The 17,361-nt window shown below is 33.8% G+C and overlaps 1 protein-coding gene across 1 annotated transcript in view; it reads right to left on the bottom strand.

The window, feature by feature from the left end:
* The window catches only part of LOC129222418 (cell adhesion molecule Dscam2-like), a 161,160-nt gene that overhangs the window by 97,522 nt on the left and 46,277 nt on the right, over positions 1–17,361 (bottom strand). Inside the window, exon 5 of the mRNA XM_054856929.1 lies at positions 8,637–8,754. Within this exon, the coding sequence (XP_054712904.1) occupies positions 8,637–8,754 (118 nt within the window). The remainder of the gene's footprint in view (positions 1–8,636; positions 8,755–17,361) is intronic.

The following is a 17,361-nucleotide window of genomic DNA, read 5'->3' as shown; positions in this document are numbered from 1 at the left end:
ATTCCCCGTTGGGCACAGTTGACTTCACCTTTCATCCCATAAGTGGGTCAATAAAATGAGTACCAAGCATGCTTGAAAACTAAACACTGGAGGTTCCACGTTCGGCTGACCACCTTACTATAACACCTGCCTTTGCACCCCACAGCCCTCTGTCATGAAGATTGATATGGGCACGGTGGGATTGCCTCCAATTTTGCGCCACTGAGTTTAGTTTCATACTTATGACTTATAAGCGGTAAAAAAAAAATGTTTATGTGGCGTAAGATATAAAAGAAAGTGAAAAGTTGCGAAACTTAAATGTAACATCTGAATGTTTTCTCTTGCACTAAAATCACCTTAAATGGGTCATTCTTCAAACAGTACGCCTTTTACAGTAAAAAATTTTAGGAACAATTCATTTAACAATGATTTTTAATTTCATCAAAAGTATATTAAATTAAACCTGCCACCAATTTTTGAATAACAAGTTTTATTTTAGTATATTTTTGGTTCACAACGTGTGAATTTCACTTCCATGGCATGTCACACACCTTGTGTGGCTGTTTATGTTGCTTAATAACTTGATTAATTAAAAGTATATACTTATTTATTAATTATTCCTTTCACGAGTGCCTCAAATGATAATTGTTTAAGTATATTTAACTTTTTAATATTGTGGTTTAGTTCATTTTAGTAGGACAAGAAGTCATGTCGCACAAAAATTTACTAAATACTATTTTACATGTATTTGAAACTACTAATTAAACCATACTTTAATGAAGAGAACTTAATTATATTCCCACTAATCATTAAAATAGCTGATTGATTGCACAATTAACAAAACTACCACTTTGATATTAAATTGGCCTCAATTTTTAAATACTAAAAGTTCTTTTTCTTTTTTTTTATTTTAATTTCTATGAACAAGGGATTATTTTATTTTTTATTTATACGTAAAATAATTGGAACTGAGCTGGCCATTGTTTATGGTTACTTCTAGTAGGTAACACTTTCATGGAAGAACGAAAAAAAAAAGGAAAAAAGGTTTCGAAATTGAAAAATATTTGCATTCAAAAGTTATGTTTTCTGAAGAATTACCCAAATGTGATAATATTAGTAAATAACAGGTTGGAAGTTTGTACTAGAGTACTATATACACATTCATTATATATACACATTCATGGTATAAAAAATTGTTTGCCTACTAATTGTCAACTATTTATGTTATTTACTATTCAATTGCTGACTAAATATTAAGGTATTCAGCCAAACCAAGTATTCGGTTTTGTGTGCCAAATAGCCAGCAGTATACCAAAAATCAACTGCATATTCAATGTATCCCTAATTTAAACGAAGAGCTTTTTCAAAGTTGGTGGGTATGCATGTTAAAACCCAGTGTGCATGTGTGGTTGAAAACATTGTCCTACTATTGAGTGCAGTAATTTAGTGTGGTTGAATAGTACTTAGGATGATTACTGAGTACTCAACCCAAGTTCATGCTACTGGGTCAAGTACTGAATATAGATCTTTTTTTAACGAACAACTGACATACACAAGGGAAAATTTTTCTGTTATTGGAATATTTATATGGATATTGAGCATGAAATAAGTTTTCAATTAAAAAGGAAATCCAAAAAGATTTAAAGTTTAAAATTTAAAACTATTTTTTCAGAATTTGTGGGGGGAAAATTGAAATTGATTTAAAAAACTTAAATTTTTCCATCACAGTTCTTTCTCGCGTTAAAAACTAATCATAGATAGCTTCTTTGTGCTTTAAAAATTTTTGACCAGTACTTTTACTGGGAAGTCTCTTATTTTGGGGTAAGGAGCTGAAGATTCCCGTAGTTTGTCTTTTTCCTTCCAACAATGCAACATGTTTTCTGTCTTTACTTTTCTTTTTGAACTTGGAAAAAAAAAAAAAAATACAAATACTAAACCTGTACAAATGCATCCTTTAGGACTGGACTCAGACTCCAATATTATTCCTATAGCGAACAAAAGTAGTTTTATTCAAATATTATGTTTTTATTTATAAAATTTGTTTAAAAGTTTTATTTATGTATGGGCAAATGAAAATTTATGAAATAAAATATTTTATTTTTATTTATCCCTTGTGGCCCCCTTAGCCCCTCTACTAGAAAATCTGCTATGTATGGGGTCAAAAAGCTTGGATGCTTATGCTCTGAAAAAAGGTGTTTTCAATATCTGTGTTTATCATACTGTAGATGCCCGTCAGGAAATAGCCCATATTGGCACTAAAAATTCCAAAATGTTTTTTCCCTGAAATTTCCCCTTATACTTGTACTACAGTTGCAGGTTTCCCCCAAGATCTTTGCAAGACTCCAAAGTGCTTTATGTTTAATTATATCTCTTAATGATCATCATTATCGTTTATGTTTTCAATTGAATATGATTCATTGTTTCTTTCTTTTTTTGAAATTGATGTTCACTAAATATTCATAACCTCATTTTGTTATCTTTTCAAAACAGACCACATATTTTGAATTGATGTTGGAAAAATGCTTTTCTTTGTCACTCGTTTGATTTGATGAAACAAATTTTTCGATATTTACATGTTTACCAGCTTTTATGCATTAAACTTAAGATTTATATTATATTTATCATTTTAGCAGTTACGATGTCTTTTGATCTAGCCTTAATTTTTTGTTTAATTTTATTATAGCCTTTATTTCTATGTATGCATGTCTTTTTCCTAGGATTCCTGGAAATTATGTAAAAATCCTTTGAACATCATATTAGGGAGGAAAACCTTATGAAACCAGAGAAAGGGGTGAAAAAAAATAGGGTGCTTTAAAATGCTTTATTTTGATTTTCACCATTTAGTGAGAATGCTGCTCTGCTTTAAATGTGTGAAAAATAAATCATTCTTAATTTTCCTTATGGTGATTTCTTTTTAGGGCAATATTTTGGATAAGTTACTGAACTAAAGGATCCAAAAGGAATAAAGATTTGGAAAAAGTGATTCAACCAAGTTTTGAAAAATTTGACCATAATTTCTCTTCTGAAAAAGTTTATTTGTAATTATGTTGTTATTTAACTTGTAATTAGTGTAAAATAAAACTTTTTGATGTTTTAACTTCTTTGTTTTCATTGTTGACACTTCTGGATATTGTCTCTTCTTATTTCTTATGTAGACATGCTCACATATTTTTTTGGTAATTTTTGAGCTAAAATTCTTTCTCTCGATAAAATTGTTTTCGAGATGCTTACCTTTAATGGATACTTATGGTGTTTAAAAATTAATTTATCCATAAGTTTATGCTAACTAGTAAAAAATGCAATCTATTTTTGAAGTCAACTGCACAAGTTTTTAATTTATGTATAATTTAATTTATAACTTTTTAAATATGAAGTATAAATATGTTTTTTAATAATTTATATAACTTTTTTGAATGTTCTATGTTCTTTGAATGAACGAGGTTAGCAAACAAGTAAAGGCAATGGACGAACCATTAAAAAAACACTAGTTGCCAATGTTGGTAACATGTGTTTTAGCGATGAAACAAATTATTGTGTATGTAAGCATTTTACATAAAATGTTAAGTGTTGTATTTTACTATAATCCATACAGTAAAAAAGCTTTACTGAATTTGTTTTTTTTTTTTTTTTCAGTTAAGTTTCCCTTATTTCACGGGATTTTTTCTATATTTCTTTTTATACTTCTCTCTCTTAAACATGCATTCTCATTTTTAGAGATCATTTAATAGAATATTTATAATTCTGGCAACTGGGGTCCTCAAACTGCATTACTAACAGTGTTAGCCCATTTTACGTATTAATTGAATTGTAAAAATGACTTGCATTTTATTGTGTTCTTAAAACTTTTATTCATAACTTGGTTCTTATATGACAATAAACTAAGTTTTAAAGCACCTAATAATTTATGGGCAATGACGATAAAGAATGACATTTTTTTATGAACATCATGTTAATTTACAAGAGGTAGTGACCATAGAAAAGTTTTATGAGCATAACGCCAATTTACGGGCAGTGATCCTAGAAAATGAATTATAGCTTTTACGGAAGTAATATCAATTTACGGGCAATAGGCGTAGAGAATAAATTCTAGCTTTTACGGGAGCAATATCAATTTACGGGCAATAGGCCTAGAAAATAAATTTTAGCTTTTACGGGAGCAATATCAATTTACGGTCAATGGGCGTAGAAAACAAATTCTAGCTTTTACTGGCATATAGTCAATGTACGGGCAGTGGCCGTAGAAAAAGGAATATAATTTTCACGGGCACATTGTCAATTTACGGTCGCTCCCCTTTTATTTTACGGGGAGGAAATTACGGGCAAACCTATTATTTTCACGGTCATGAAAGATTACGGGCAGAATATTATTTTTACGGGCAGTGACCGGACCACTTTCTGCCGGTCACTGACCGTATTCTAACGGTGAAATTTCTTACAGTGTATGTGAGAATGTGCGTATGTGTGTATGTATGTCGCATAACTCAAGAACGGAATGTCCTAGAAAGTTGAAATTTGGTACGTAGACTCCTAGTGGGGTCTAGTTGTGCACCGTTCTCTTTGGTTGCCTTCGTATGCTCCAAAGGGGGTCTTTTGCCCTTTTTTGGGGGGAAATCATTGTTAATTTCGAAGTAAACTCAAGTGGTGTTATAATTTGGCGAATACTTGGTGATATATCGCCAGTCTTTTGGTAGCCAAGTTTTGTCACCAACCTGGCGACAAATTTGGCAATTTAATTTTTTTTTTAAAATCTGGTTTCAATTTGGCCATTGTTGGTGATATTTAGAGAGTAAACTATTCAATCATATAAAAACTGCCAATAATGAGAAAATGACATTAAATTGGAGTAAAAGGAAGTCATGTGATGCACACATCAGCTCGTTTTTTCTTATCTTACTCTAAAAATCAAAAGCAATATCATGCCTAGTGCAACGATTTTGAACTTTTGAATAAAGTTAACTAGAAATTTAAAAGACAGTACTCCCATATGGTTTGAAATAGCACCACCTCAAACGGAACAATCATTCTATGCCCTGTAGGAAAAACAAAAGTTCACTAGTAAAATAAGTTCACTTATTCCGAAGCTTGTACCAAATCACACAAATTTGCACCCGCTTTGTGTACTAAAGTATTTTTATTCATATATCATGCTGATGTTAGAGGCTTGTAAAGCAAATAGCTATATCCGTTTGGTATAGAGTACTGTGTGTATGAATACGACGTTCTTCTTCGCAAGGGCAGGTCACTGCTATGTGAGGCTTCTTAGCCGTGTACTATGGGATACATATCGCACCACGTTCCGAGATACCTACTGCAGTTCCTATTCACGGGATACCGCAAATACTAAAACTGAACTATGTCCAACCATGTTTTATTTTGCTACGTTACTAAATTGTATATTACTGCAGTAGTTTTTGCGGGTTGGATAATGTTATGGACTTCTTTGAGTTTTTTCTTAACAACTAGGGCTTCCGAGATGATTTGTTCCAGACATCGGATAATATTGAAGAGCTGGTGCCAAAATCACAACGCAAAAGGACGCAATTTCATGAAGTATAGTAGTCAATGTAAACAGACTGCCATAAAGGAATTACAGCATGCAGAATAATTATGCTGTAGCATGAAGCAGTTCTCTAGAGCTAGTTCCTTGCAATGTAATTCCGCCATTCCTAAAGAATACCAAATAAAATACTGCTATTTTTGTGCGTTTTTTTTTTTTTTGAGCAATCACGATTGCTTATTGTTTTCACTTGACTGTTTTTAGGTGCTATCATTTTATTTTCCCGCCAGCACCCTCTGCAGCATCCATGTCTACCGGATCTTCACGATGCTGCTCCTCTAGCGAAAACCGTCTCCAGGTTACATCCATATGCTACACACACGCGCATACATACACAACTACACACACACACGCGCACACGCAAATACATACGCCTACACATATGCACAAACACATACACACACAAACACGTACATACACACACACGCATACATACAGCATACATACAGACACCTACACATACACACACACTCATCACACTCATGCCTGCACAGAGACACAAACACATATGCCTATACACACATACACATTCCCCACCACACACAAGCACACATACCCACCCACACACAAACGCACATACCCCCGCACATACATAAACACACACGCCTACATACACACACACACACTCGTGATCGCGAAAAACATAATTTGAATTCAAGAGGTCAAAATTCAATTTTTTTTGTGGGGTATATGACACTGTCAATTAGATTTGACATTGCCGAAATTATTTATTTACGAGTGCGAGGTAGTATCCCCAAGAAACGACAGGGATGCCCAATGGGAGGACACGGTAAGTCACTGTGACTTCTAAAAAAATTCCTTGATCGGCAAATTTTATCTGAAGATTCAGCAAAATTTTCATCTTTCGGCGAAATTTGGAGTTCTATTCGGCAAAATTTCGAGTTCTATTCGGCACATTGATCTTCACTCAGTTAAATTTGAAGTTCCATTCGGCAAATTGAAATTTTTCCGTCGTCCTAAAAATGCAGTTCGGGAGGCCCCCGAGTAACGAAAGTGATTTCGAAGCAGCTTATCACAAGAGAATGCGCGCGTTGTCACACTACAAAATTTACAAGTCTAAAATAAGAAAATATGAGAATATGCTTTTTAAAAAATGTTCGCTTGTGCACTTTGCAAACCAGATTATAAAAGTTTGGCTAGATTCAAAGTAAATTCGATGTCTTGAATTCGTTAAAAGAAGCCCTTCCTAGTTAAGAAATAAATGCATACCTTTATTCCGAGAATTAACGCGAAATATCCAACATTTTTAGCGCAAATAAACAAATTACACATGCTTCTGGGTTTCTGGGAACCCGTTTTTGAATTCAAAGTTTCTATCTACCGCATTGTATTTTTATTATTTTTTTTTACTGCGTTGCGAAAACTCTTTTTTTTTTATCGCTGCCTGTGATGTTTTGGGGGGCTAAGGACCTTTAACCTTCAAAATTTTCGATTTTCTGGAAAAAATATATGTTATGCATAATTTCATTCTGAACAATTTGATACCTTATTTGTTACCATACGCCAAAAACTTTTCGAGTTATCGTAAAAATGCGTAAATATTCCCTATAGAGATTTATGTTAACAGCAGCTGTTAAAGCCTCTTTTTCTCAGGGGGCGGTTTCTTCTGTTTTCTCGTTTTGCAAGCATGATATCTCAGAAAGTTTTTTTATATTTCCGTGTATGTTTATCTGATTTATATTTATGACCTGAACCTAAATTTATTTTTTTTTAATTATTTATTTATTTCTTTGAAATTTCATAAGTTAATATCAAAAATTTCCAAATTTTTGTGCTAAAATATTTTGTTTTTAAATATTAACTTTCATTTTTAGTTGAAATTTAGGTTCAGATCATAAAAATATACCAGACAAACATGCATGAACAGTTTTAAGGATATATATAAGAAACTTTCTGAGATATCATGCGGCAAAACGAGAAAACCGAAGAAACCGGCACCTGAGAAAAAGAGGCTTTAACAGCTGCTGTTAACACAAATCTCTATGGGGAAAGTTAAAGCATTTTTACGATAACTTGAAAAGTTTTTGGCGTATGGTAATAAATTAGGTATCAAATTGTTCAGAAATAAATTATGCATAACATATATTTTTTCCAGAAAATCAAAAATTTTGAAGGTTAAAGGTCCTTATTCCCCTTGAATGATTTCTTATGCGGGTTTTTATATGGTCCCTATCCACCGTGCAAAAACAGGTTTGAGTGTATCTTATTTCAAGACTTTGCCAGGTAATTGCAAATGAAACAAAATAAATAAATAAGTGAAGAATTTGATTTTAATGAAGAACCCAAAACGGATCATAGGGTAGTAAAGAATGTTCAAACAATATTAAGTTCATTTCATCAAAATAAGTGAGGTTATTTTTGTTTTTATGTTATAAATAACATTTCAGGTACTTATTGTGTAATTAAGTTCGCATCCCCGGCAGTGCATAGCTGTCACACAAGTGCAGAGTCTTACCCTGAACATGCGGGAAACGTGCCACGGTTTAGAAAAGAAAAATCTTTAAAAAAAAAATGTTTCCAATGTTTTTGTTTCATTACACATGTGGTAAGATATTCATTAAGTATCACAGCATGATGCCTGTCGTGTTAGCCCATATTATAGAACCTTCATATATAAATATTAAAAAAAAAAAAAAAGCTCCGAAGAGAAAAGAAACAAAATCGCTTGCGCGAAATTCAAAAAGAATGAAAAGAAGGAATCTAATGTTTATTATACCACAATGCCTTTCATTTTATGTGCAATACAGGATTTTTTTTACTCAGGTACAAAAAAAAAAAAAAAGGAGAGAGGAAGTGACATAACACTCGAATTTATACCTTGAACAAAGGTGTAAACGAAGAACTATTTTTTCTGAAAGACAGTGCACCAAACGAAGAAATAAAATAATGTCCTGTGTAGAAAACAAAACAAAACTACTGAAAGAAAAAAAAACTAATCTCGTAAAAAAAGCGTATAGTTTGCACTGTATTCTAATACATTTTCTTGCTGTGCTATGGTATTGAAGCAACAATCAATTTCTCAAGGCTGTTCCTTTAAACAAAGTTTCTAAGATCAACAGATTGTTTTTAATCATCTTACCTATAAGTCGGTGGTGGGCTTCCCTGCGCTACACAAGGCAGTTGTGTTGTTGATCCCTCCTCTGTTCGCACCTGGGGCTGATGGAACGTTATTCGAGGCAGGGTGGACGCATGTGGTTCTGGAACAAAGATAAATAATCAACTCAGTCTTAAGCCTGTTTTCCTGTGTCTATGCTACACGAGTGATTTAAATTTCACTGGAAAAGAAACACACTTGTGGCGAAGTTGGTTTTCTTTTACGCGGAGGATTGTTTGAAGCATTAAATCAGCGGATGAATTGATAATATTTATTTTGTATTCCCGACAAAAATTATAATTGCTTTTACGTACTAAGCGGGAAGTTTTGAAACTAATGCATTGTATTAAAACAAGCATAGGTGCAATAGGAAATACAGTTGACTCTCTGTTTAATGACTTTCAAGGGACTACAAAAAATCGTCCTTAATTAGAAATCGTCCTTAAATAGAATGCGTTTAACACTATAGTGGACCATCTGGGACCCTGAAAAGCCGTCGTTAAATAGAGAAAGTCGATAAATAGAGCGTCGTTAAACAGAGAGCCAACTGTATTGGTATTGTTGCAGAATAAGTGATGAAGGCAACATAATTATAGAAAAATAATAATAATTAGAACTTGGTCATCTTGAATTCAAATTATGTTTTTCGCAATCACGAGTGCGTGTGTGTATGTAGGCGTCTGTGTGTTGGGGGGGGGGGATATGTGTGTTTGTGTGTAGGGGTATGTGTGTGTAGGCATGTGTGTATGCTTGTAGGTGTGTGGGGGGGATATGTGTGTGTGGGCATATGTGTTTGTGTCTGTGTGCAGGCATGAATGTGTGGGTTCTTGTGTGTGTATGTGAGTGTAGGTGTGTGTGTATGTATGTGTGTGTACGTGTTTGTTTGTGTAGGTGTATACATGTATATGTGTGTGTGTCTGTAGGTGCGTGTATGTATGCGTGTAAGTGTAGGATATTGACGAAACCTGGATACTGTTTTCGCTAGAGGAGTAAAATCGTGAGGAGTCGGTCAGCCGTGATGCTGCAGAGGGTGGCGGGGGGAAAATAAAATGATAGGACCTCAAAACACTCAAATGAAAGCAATAAGGAATCGTGATTGCTCAATAATACATATAAAAAAGTACACAATAAACTATTTTTTTTAATTTTAGAATCGAAACTTTTGCTTTATTTTACGTATTTGTTTTTTTCACTAAGTCAGACACTTTTTTTTGCAACAGAGTCAAGGCAATTAAAACTGACCTTATTAAATATTTCTTAATTAATACGATATTTCTCTCATCATACATATGATACTGGTCGATAAGTTCGCTCATGTATTGTCACTAAACCGCAAAGGAGATTTTTCAATTGTATAATAATTAAAAACACTTCAAAATTATCTTATTTAGAAAACGTATAAACAAAAATATGAAAGTAGTTGTATATTTTTATTTGGAGAAAAAAAAATATTATATCAGAAAACGAAAAAAACTGCGAAAGAGACGAAGCATCATATTACAATAAAACAACAAAAACCACCAGAGCTTATCTTCCCGTTTACAAACTTTAGATCATCTAAAAACACGTTAGTCTTTTCCACGACTGGACTGGGCAATTATAGTGGTGCATCTCAAAAATTTGAAAAGAAAAATAAAAGAATAACGAAATGAAAATTGAAGAATTTAATTTTATTATAATGTCATTTCTCAAAACAAGACTCTAACATTGGCGCGTGGTAGCGTATATCCGATGCAATTGACACTTGGAAGAAAATACTTCAAACTTTAACTAAGGTGGCTGCATCAAATAAGGCTATAAATCAATAAGACAAACTCCTCAGTTTTCTTTGTAGGATAGCAAAAATGAGCTAGATCATGATTATATCGTCATCATAAAGCCAAACTGTTGATAAAGAGTTATCAACCAGCAATTTTTTAAAATATAAATATGCATAAGTGTAACAACTGCTATTACAGAAGAGTCTTGTTAAAATTAACTCAACTTATTTTACAGAAAATTTTATTTCTTCGTGGCCACTGCAGTTTACTAGTATTGAAGCAAAATTTAAGTTTCCGATTTCCTGTGGCTGCTTTTATAAAGGGTGTCCCAAAATTAACGCAAGATTTGAATTTGCCGCCATTTTTAACCGACGAAAAAACGGAGGAGGTTCTCAATTCGACACGTATATTTTTTTTTTTTTTTTTAATGTATGACCACGCATAACTTTTTACAGAACAGTCTGATTTTGATAATTCTTTTTTTATTGGAAAGGGTATACCCCGAAGGTGGTCCCATAAAAATTTTGAAAAAAAAATCCTACCCTAAGGGTGGGAAAAGGGGGTTGATTTGTTGTTCACTCACAGATTTTTAATGTATGACCACACATAACTTTTTACAAAATAGTCCGATTTTGATAATTCTTTTTTTATTGGAAAGGTTATACCCTAAAGTTGGTCTCATATAAATTTGGAGAAAAAATTCCTAACCTAAGGGTGGGAAAAGGGGGAGATTTGTTGTTCACTCACAGATTTTTTTATATATGACCACACATAACTTTTTACAGAATAGTCCGATTTAGAATATTCTTTTTTTTATTGGAAAGGGTATAGCCTGAAGTTGTTCCTATATAAATTTGAGGGAAAAAATCCTTCCCTAAGGGTGGGGAAAGGGGGGCGATTAGTAGTTCACTCTAAGATTTTTTGATGCTGAATTGGGTATAACAAAAAAAAAAAAAAAAACCTCACGATGAATGAGATGCAGACTTGTATGTCTCTCGTGTGTACTCTCTTGAGCAGGTAAGCGACAGTATCTGCAGAAATGAGTTTTCGAGATATTTGAAGAATTGTGCGCTGGATTCAGTACTATCAACTGGGAAATGTTGGAATTATATTTCTTTTAGCGGAAAACAAATAAGTTAATTTGTACAACAAAGCTAACGTACAAACAATGATGACAAAATGCAAAAAAAAAAAAAAAAAAAGATAAAAATGCAGTAATAGCCCTTTACCTGCACACGGCAGTGTAGACCTCTCAATCTCTGGTACTTGTGATTAGGGTTAGTTTTCAGTGCCAGTCGTCAAACATTTTTTATGTTCAGGATTTGTATGAAAAAATAGGGCGAAGTTTAGTGATGGTGACATACTATTTTTAACCGACGAAAAAACGGAGGAGGTTCTCAAGTCGACACGTATATTTTTTCTTCTTTTTTTAATGTATGACCACACATAACTTTTTACAGAATAGTCCGATTTTGAATATTCTTTTTTTATTAGAAAGGGTATAGCCTGAAGTAATTCCCCTATAAATTTGAGGGAAAAATTCCTACCCTAAGGGCGGGAGAGGGGGTGATTAGTTGTTTACTCCAAGATTTTTTGATTCTGAGTTGGGTATTACAAAAAAAAAAAAAAAGCTCACAATGAATGAGCTTCAGACCTGTATGTCTCTCGTGTGTACTGCCGTGGGCAGGTAAGCGGCAGTATCTGCAGAAATGAGTTTTCGAGATAATTGAAGAAATGTGTGTTGGATTCAGTAGTACTAACAATAAGAAAATGTTGGAGTTATATATTTTTTTCAGCGGAAACCAAATAAGTTAGTTTGTACAACAAAGCTAACGTACAATAGATGACAAAATGCAAATTCGTCAGCAATTTGTGTTATCGTAGAAATATCGATCACAGTAGGAAAATGCACACGAACATCTTTATACAGTGCATTATTCTTTAGGAGCCACTGCAATGCCACTTGAAGTTTACCTATATCAATTTGAAACTCCCTAGAATGTTCTAAATTTTTACGACTTTCTACTACGAGCACTAATGCAGTTTGATTAGGTTCAAGCGGAAGTTGTTCCGCCAGCTCGACCACATCCTGAGCAAAAAGGATTGCCAGCCCTTTGCACCAGTCTTGGCTCAAACGATTTTGAACTTTTATTATTTTAAGAAATGGCACTACTCTGCAAATAAAACGTTTCTCAATTTCCGATAACTCATCAATTTCTGTAGGTATTGCAGCTACCGACATTTTGTTCCAATAGGCCTGGGGTGGAGTTTTATGTTTTTTAATATTGTTTGAGCATCGTGAACAAGTAATTATATTACCTAAAGCTACCAGTTCGTTAGGCAAAATAGAGCCTAAATTTTTAGTTTGCAATTTCCTACGTTGCTGAGGATACAAATTTTTTTTGCATATTGAACACGACAAGTCAGCATAAACATTAATTGATTTCTTAAAGTTTTCTGCGTTACACTGGTTTCTTCGATCGCGAGCTGCTTGTCGCATGGCGCTCAGACGATTAGTTCTCTCCTCGGAAGATTCGTGAAGTACCACCATTGCTGAACGGTTACGAGCAGCATCCAAACGCAGCATACGCTCGTCCTCAATTTCATTTGAAACTCGCTCTCTTATCAGATCTAAACGATGAGCGCGTTGCTCTTCACTCTCATTTGAAAGTCGCTCTCTTATCAGATCTAAACGATGAGCGCGTTGCTCTTCACTCTCATTTGAAAGTCGCTCTCTTATCATATCTAAACGACGAGCGCGCTGCTTATTACTTTCTTGCAATAACCTATCGTTATTGTAGCTTCTCATTCTGGACAGTCTTTCCTCGCGCTGACCTAAACTCTCCTGTGAACGTGTTAATGTAATCCTCTTTCTGTTTGCTTCCAACCTTTTTTCTTTCTCATTAATAGATTCTTCTAAACATCTTTTCCTCATCCGAGCAGCATTTTTTGTAGGCCTACCAATGTTAGTATATAAAGCCTGCTTTTTTAAAATTATTTATATAACACAACTGATAATTGTTAAAATACGATTATATATATATATATATATATATATATATATATATATATATATATATATATATATATATATATATGTTAATAGCTAAAGTAAGGTAGGTAGCTATTTTAAAAGTAATCAAAAATATAAGCATACAGATTATAGCCACATTAGTAGCTTATAGCCACAAAAAATTATAAAATAAAAACTTTTTAACAAAAAAATTGAACCGCCGAAAAAACTGAAAAGCAAAAAATAATAAACCATTTTAATTAAACCTTAATAACTAAGTTCTTAAACTGATGTAAGTATACCTAAGTATATATTTTTGTAATAATTTAGAGTTTTTAATTAACCTTAATAACTCAGTTCTTAAATTAATGTAAGTATACCTAAGTAGTTTTGAGTCGGTGCCAAACAATAAATAAACAAAGATCCCTAAATTACCTAAATTTAAAGAAATAACCAAATAAAATTAGCAATGTAATGTGAAATGTCCGGCGATAAACATAAATGTTTCAAAAAATGCTCCCTCCACACGCCATCATTAAATCATGAATACTAGTAGATCGTATACAACAAAAAGTACCTCTCGTTGGAGCTTTGAAACCTTTGGGACCTCGCACGAGAGAGGCAAACAACCAGTGAGAAAAATCTTCAGGATCATGTATGCAATTAACGGCTACAGTTGTTATGCCATACTTACGCTGAATAATACTATGACCCACAAAACCATTTATTTGAGCTTTTAACAAGATGAGAAATCCTTCTTCAGTATGATGAACAATGATAAAAACATTTTGACTGTTGTATATGAGCGAAAAGCTCAGTAGCAGCCAAATACTCGACACGTGCTTCTTCGAGACCACTCGACGACGTTCGGGTTTAACTTCGTGAACGCTCGGCATTTTCCGGCGAAGGGGCGTGTCGCCATACGCCACCGCTGCGCCTCACTCTTTACAAAAATAATTAATTTGCTTGTTTGGCACCGACTCAAAACTACTTAGGTATACTTACATTAATTTAAGAACTGAGTTATTAAGGTTAATTAAAAACTCTAAATTATTACAAAAATATATACTTAGGTATACTTACATCAGTTTAAGAACTTAGTTATTAAGGTTTAATTAAAATGGTTTATTATTTTTTGCTTTTCAGTTTTTTCGGCGGTTCAATTTTTTTGTTAAAAAGTTTTTTGCAATAAATGGTTGGCAACCCTGAAAAAAGAACAATTTGACAGCTGAGAGTTTAGGGTAAACAAAAATGGAGCGTTATACGATACAATAACGCGCTTTCATTATTGAACAATTGTTTCAAAAATAATGAAAGTTGAGGCTGGTCAAGCAAATACTGTTATTGGCGCTCGGTATCGCAACACGGTAATGCACGGGTGGTTGCGGGCTTGTTGACATAGACCTTTGAATTCAAATAACCCCATAAGAAGAAATTTAAAAATGTTAAATCACACGATCTAGGGTGCCAATTCCGATGACCGAAATGAGAGAGTACGCGACTAGGAAATGCCTTATGCAGTAATTGAAATGTTTCACTCTCTCTCTAGCTGTATGGTACAATAACACCCCATTTTTACTAACCCTAAACTCTCAACTGTCAAATTGTTCTTTTTTCATGGCTGCCAACAATTTATGGAAAAAATGGTGGCAAATTCAAATCTTGCGTTAATTTTGGGACACCCTTTACTTTTAACAGGACACGATTGTCTCAATGCGTATTTGTTCCGCTTTCACCTGAAGGATTCCCCGACTTGCACTTTATGCAACTCTGGACAAGTCATGGACGCTAGACGACTGCTCTGCACTAACTAATTTTATTTGTGTTGTCGAGAAATATTGAATCGAGAAATATTGGAACTCTGTCTGGAGGATGTCTGGATGTCTGTAGGATGTCTGTGACGCGCATAGCGCCTAGACCGTTCGGCCGATTTTCAGGAAATTTGGCACAAAGTTAGTATGTAGCATAAGGGTGTGCACCTAGAAGCGCTTTTTCGAAAATTCGATTTTGTTCTTTTTCTATTCCAATTTTAAGCCCATTTTTCACAGAAATTTAATAAAATGGGAAAGAATCTTTATCTTTATCTTCTTTACTAATAATAAAGCTGAAAGTCTCTCTGTCCGGAGGATGTCTGGATGTCTGGAGGATGTCTGTAGGATGTTTGTGACGCGCATAGCTCCTAAACCGTTCGGCCGATTTTCATGAAATTTGGCACAAAGTTAGTATGTAGCATGGGGGTGTGCACCTCGAAGCGATTTTTCGAAAATTCGATGTGGTTCTTTTTCTATTCCAATTTTAAGAAAAAAATATCATAAGATGGACGAGTAAATTACGAAATTATCATAACGTGGAACCGTAAGATGGGTACAAGCCAACTGGCGAGAAAATCCACCATACATTATTGGTAAATATACAGGCGAACCAAAAGATCTTTTAATTTTTCTATTACGGGCAAAGGCGTGCGGGTATCATTAGTAAATAATAAATAGTTTTCGATTTCCTCTGCATTTAATTTTGACTTTTAACATTTTCAGGCATTAAGACACCTTTTGCAAAGTTGCCTGAAACCTCCGTGGCACACGCATTTAGGGCATCAATTAACACCTGGGACAAAGCTGGAGTCAGAAACTAATCAATAAATTATTCTCAGCTGTGTTCATTATCATTACAGCCTTCGATACCCACCGCCTACTACGTAATCCTGTCATTAGCAAATTATGGATGCTTAACTGATGAGAATCGCTAATACCATTTTAAACTTGGTAAGTGTTTGCTGAACCAGTAATTATTTTCAAAGATGAGGAAATATTAAAGACAGATTGATTGCCTCAGAATGAGCTTTAGCAGAGGATCCCCGACTTTGGATCATTTAAATACTAATGAGTGGGGAGGTGATATTTTTTTCATGAAAATTACTGGGTCAAATTATTTTAACATTTTGATCAGAATCTGGTGTTTTGGGTAAATATTTTTGCAACTATAAAGTACTAGTGGTACCCGCACGGCTTTGTCCGTAGTAGAAAAATTAAAAGGTCTTTTGGTTCTCCTGTATATTTTATAATAATGTATGGTGAATTTTCTCGCCAGTTGACTTGTGCCCATGTTACGGTTCCACATTATGATAAATTCGTAATTTACTCGTCCATCTTATGATATTTTTGTTCTTAAAATTGGAATAGAAAAAGAACCATATCGAATTTTCAAAAAATCGCTTCCAAGTGCACTCTCCCATGTTAGAAATTAACTTTGTGCCAAATTTCATGAAAATCGGCCAAACGGTCTACACGTCACAGAGATCCAGACATCCTCCGGACAGAGAGACTTTCTGCTTTATTATTAGTAAAGATAAGGCAATTAAATAAGCGTATTTTCAATTAAACTATCATAATGCATAGCTGTTTCGTAACTCAGAAAAGATAATCTTTAGAAATATTTGCAACACATAATCTGAATAATGTTCAATAGTTTGTTTTAAAAACTTTTTGAGGAGCCTTCTTTTGTATCAAATAAAGGCACTGTCGTTTTGAATCACATTTCAATGTAATAAAACATTTCCGAAGTCTGTGAGTCGGAGTGGTCATAAATTTGCTAATTATAGAACAAATACATGAGATGTAAATTAAGCCCTGTTTTACATGTGTGCTTTCATTATGTTTAGTCATTTTACTAGTATTTAAAGTAGTTAATTTCTCTACTAATAATAGAGCTGAAAGTCTCTGTCTGGATTTCTGTCTGAATTTCTGTCTGGATATCTGTGACGCGCATAGCGCCTAGACTGTTTGGCCTATTTTCTTGGAATTTGGCACAAATTTAGCTTGTTTCATGGGGGTGAGCACCTCGAAGCGATTTTTCGAAAATTCGATTTTGTTATTTTTCTATTCCAAATTTAAGAACATTTTACCTGACAAATTATCATTACCTGGACCAGTAAATTACA

This window comes from Uloborus diversus, chromosome 5 (assembly GCF_026930045.1).
Source record: "Uloborus diversus isolate 005 chromosome 5, Udiv.v.3.1, whole genome shotgun sequence".
Lineage (NCBI taxonomy): Eukaryota > Metazoa > Arthropoda > Arachnida > Araneae > Uloboridae > Uloborus > Uloborus diversus.
Note: the sequence above shows the minus strand (reverse complement) of the source record. Positions and strands in the feature narration are given on the sequence as shown.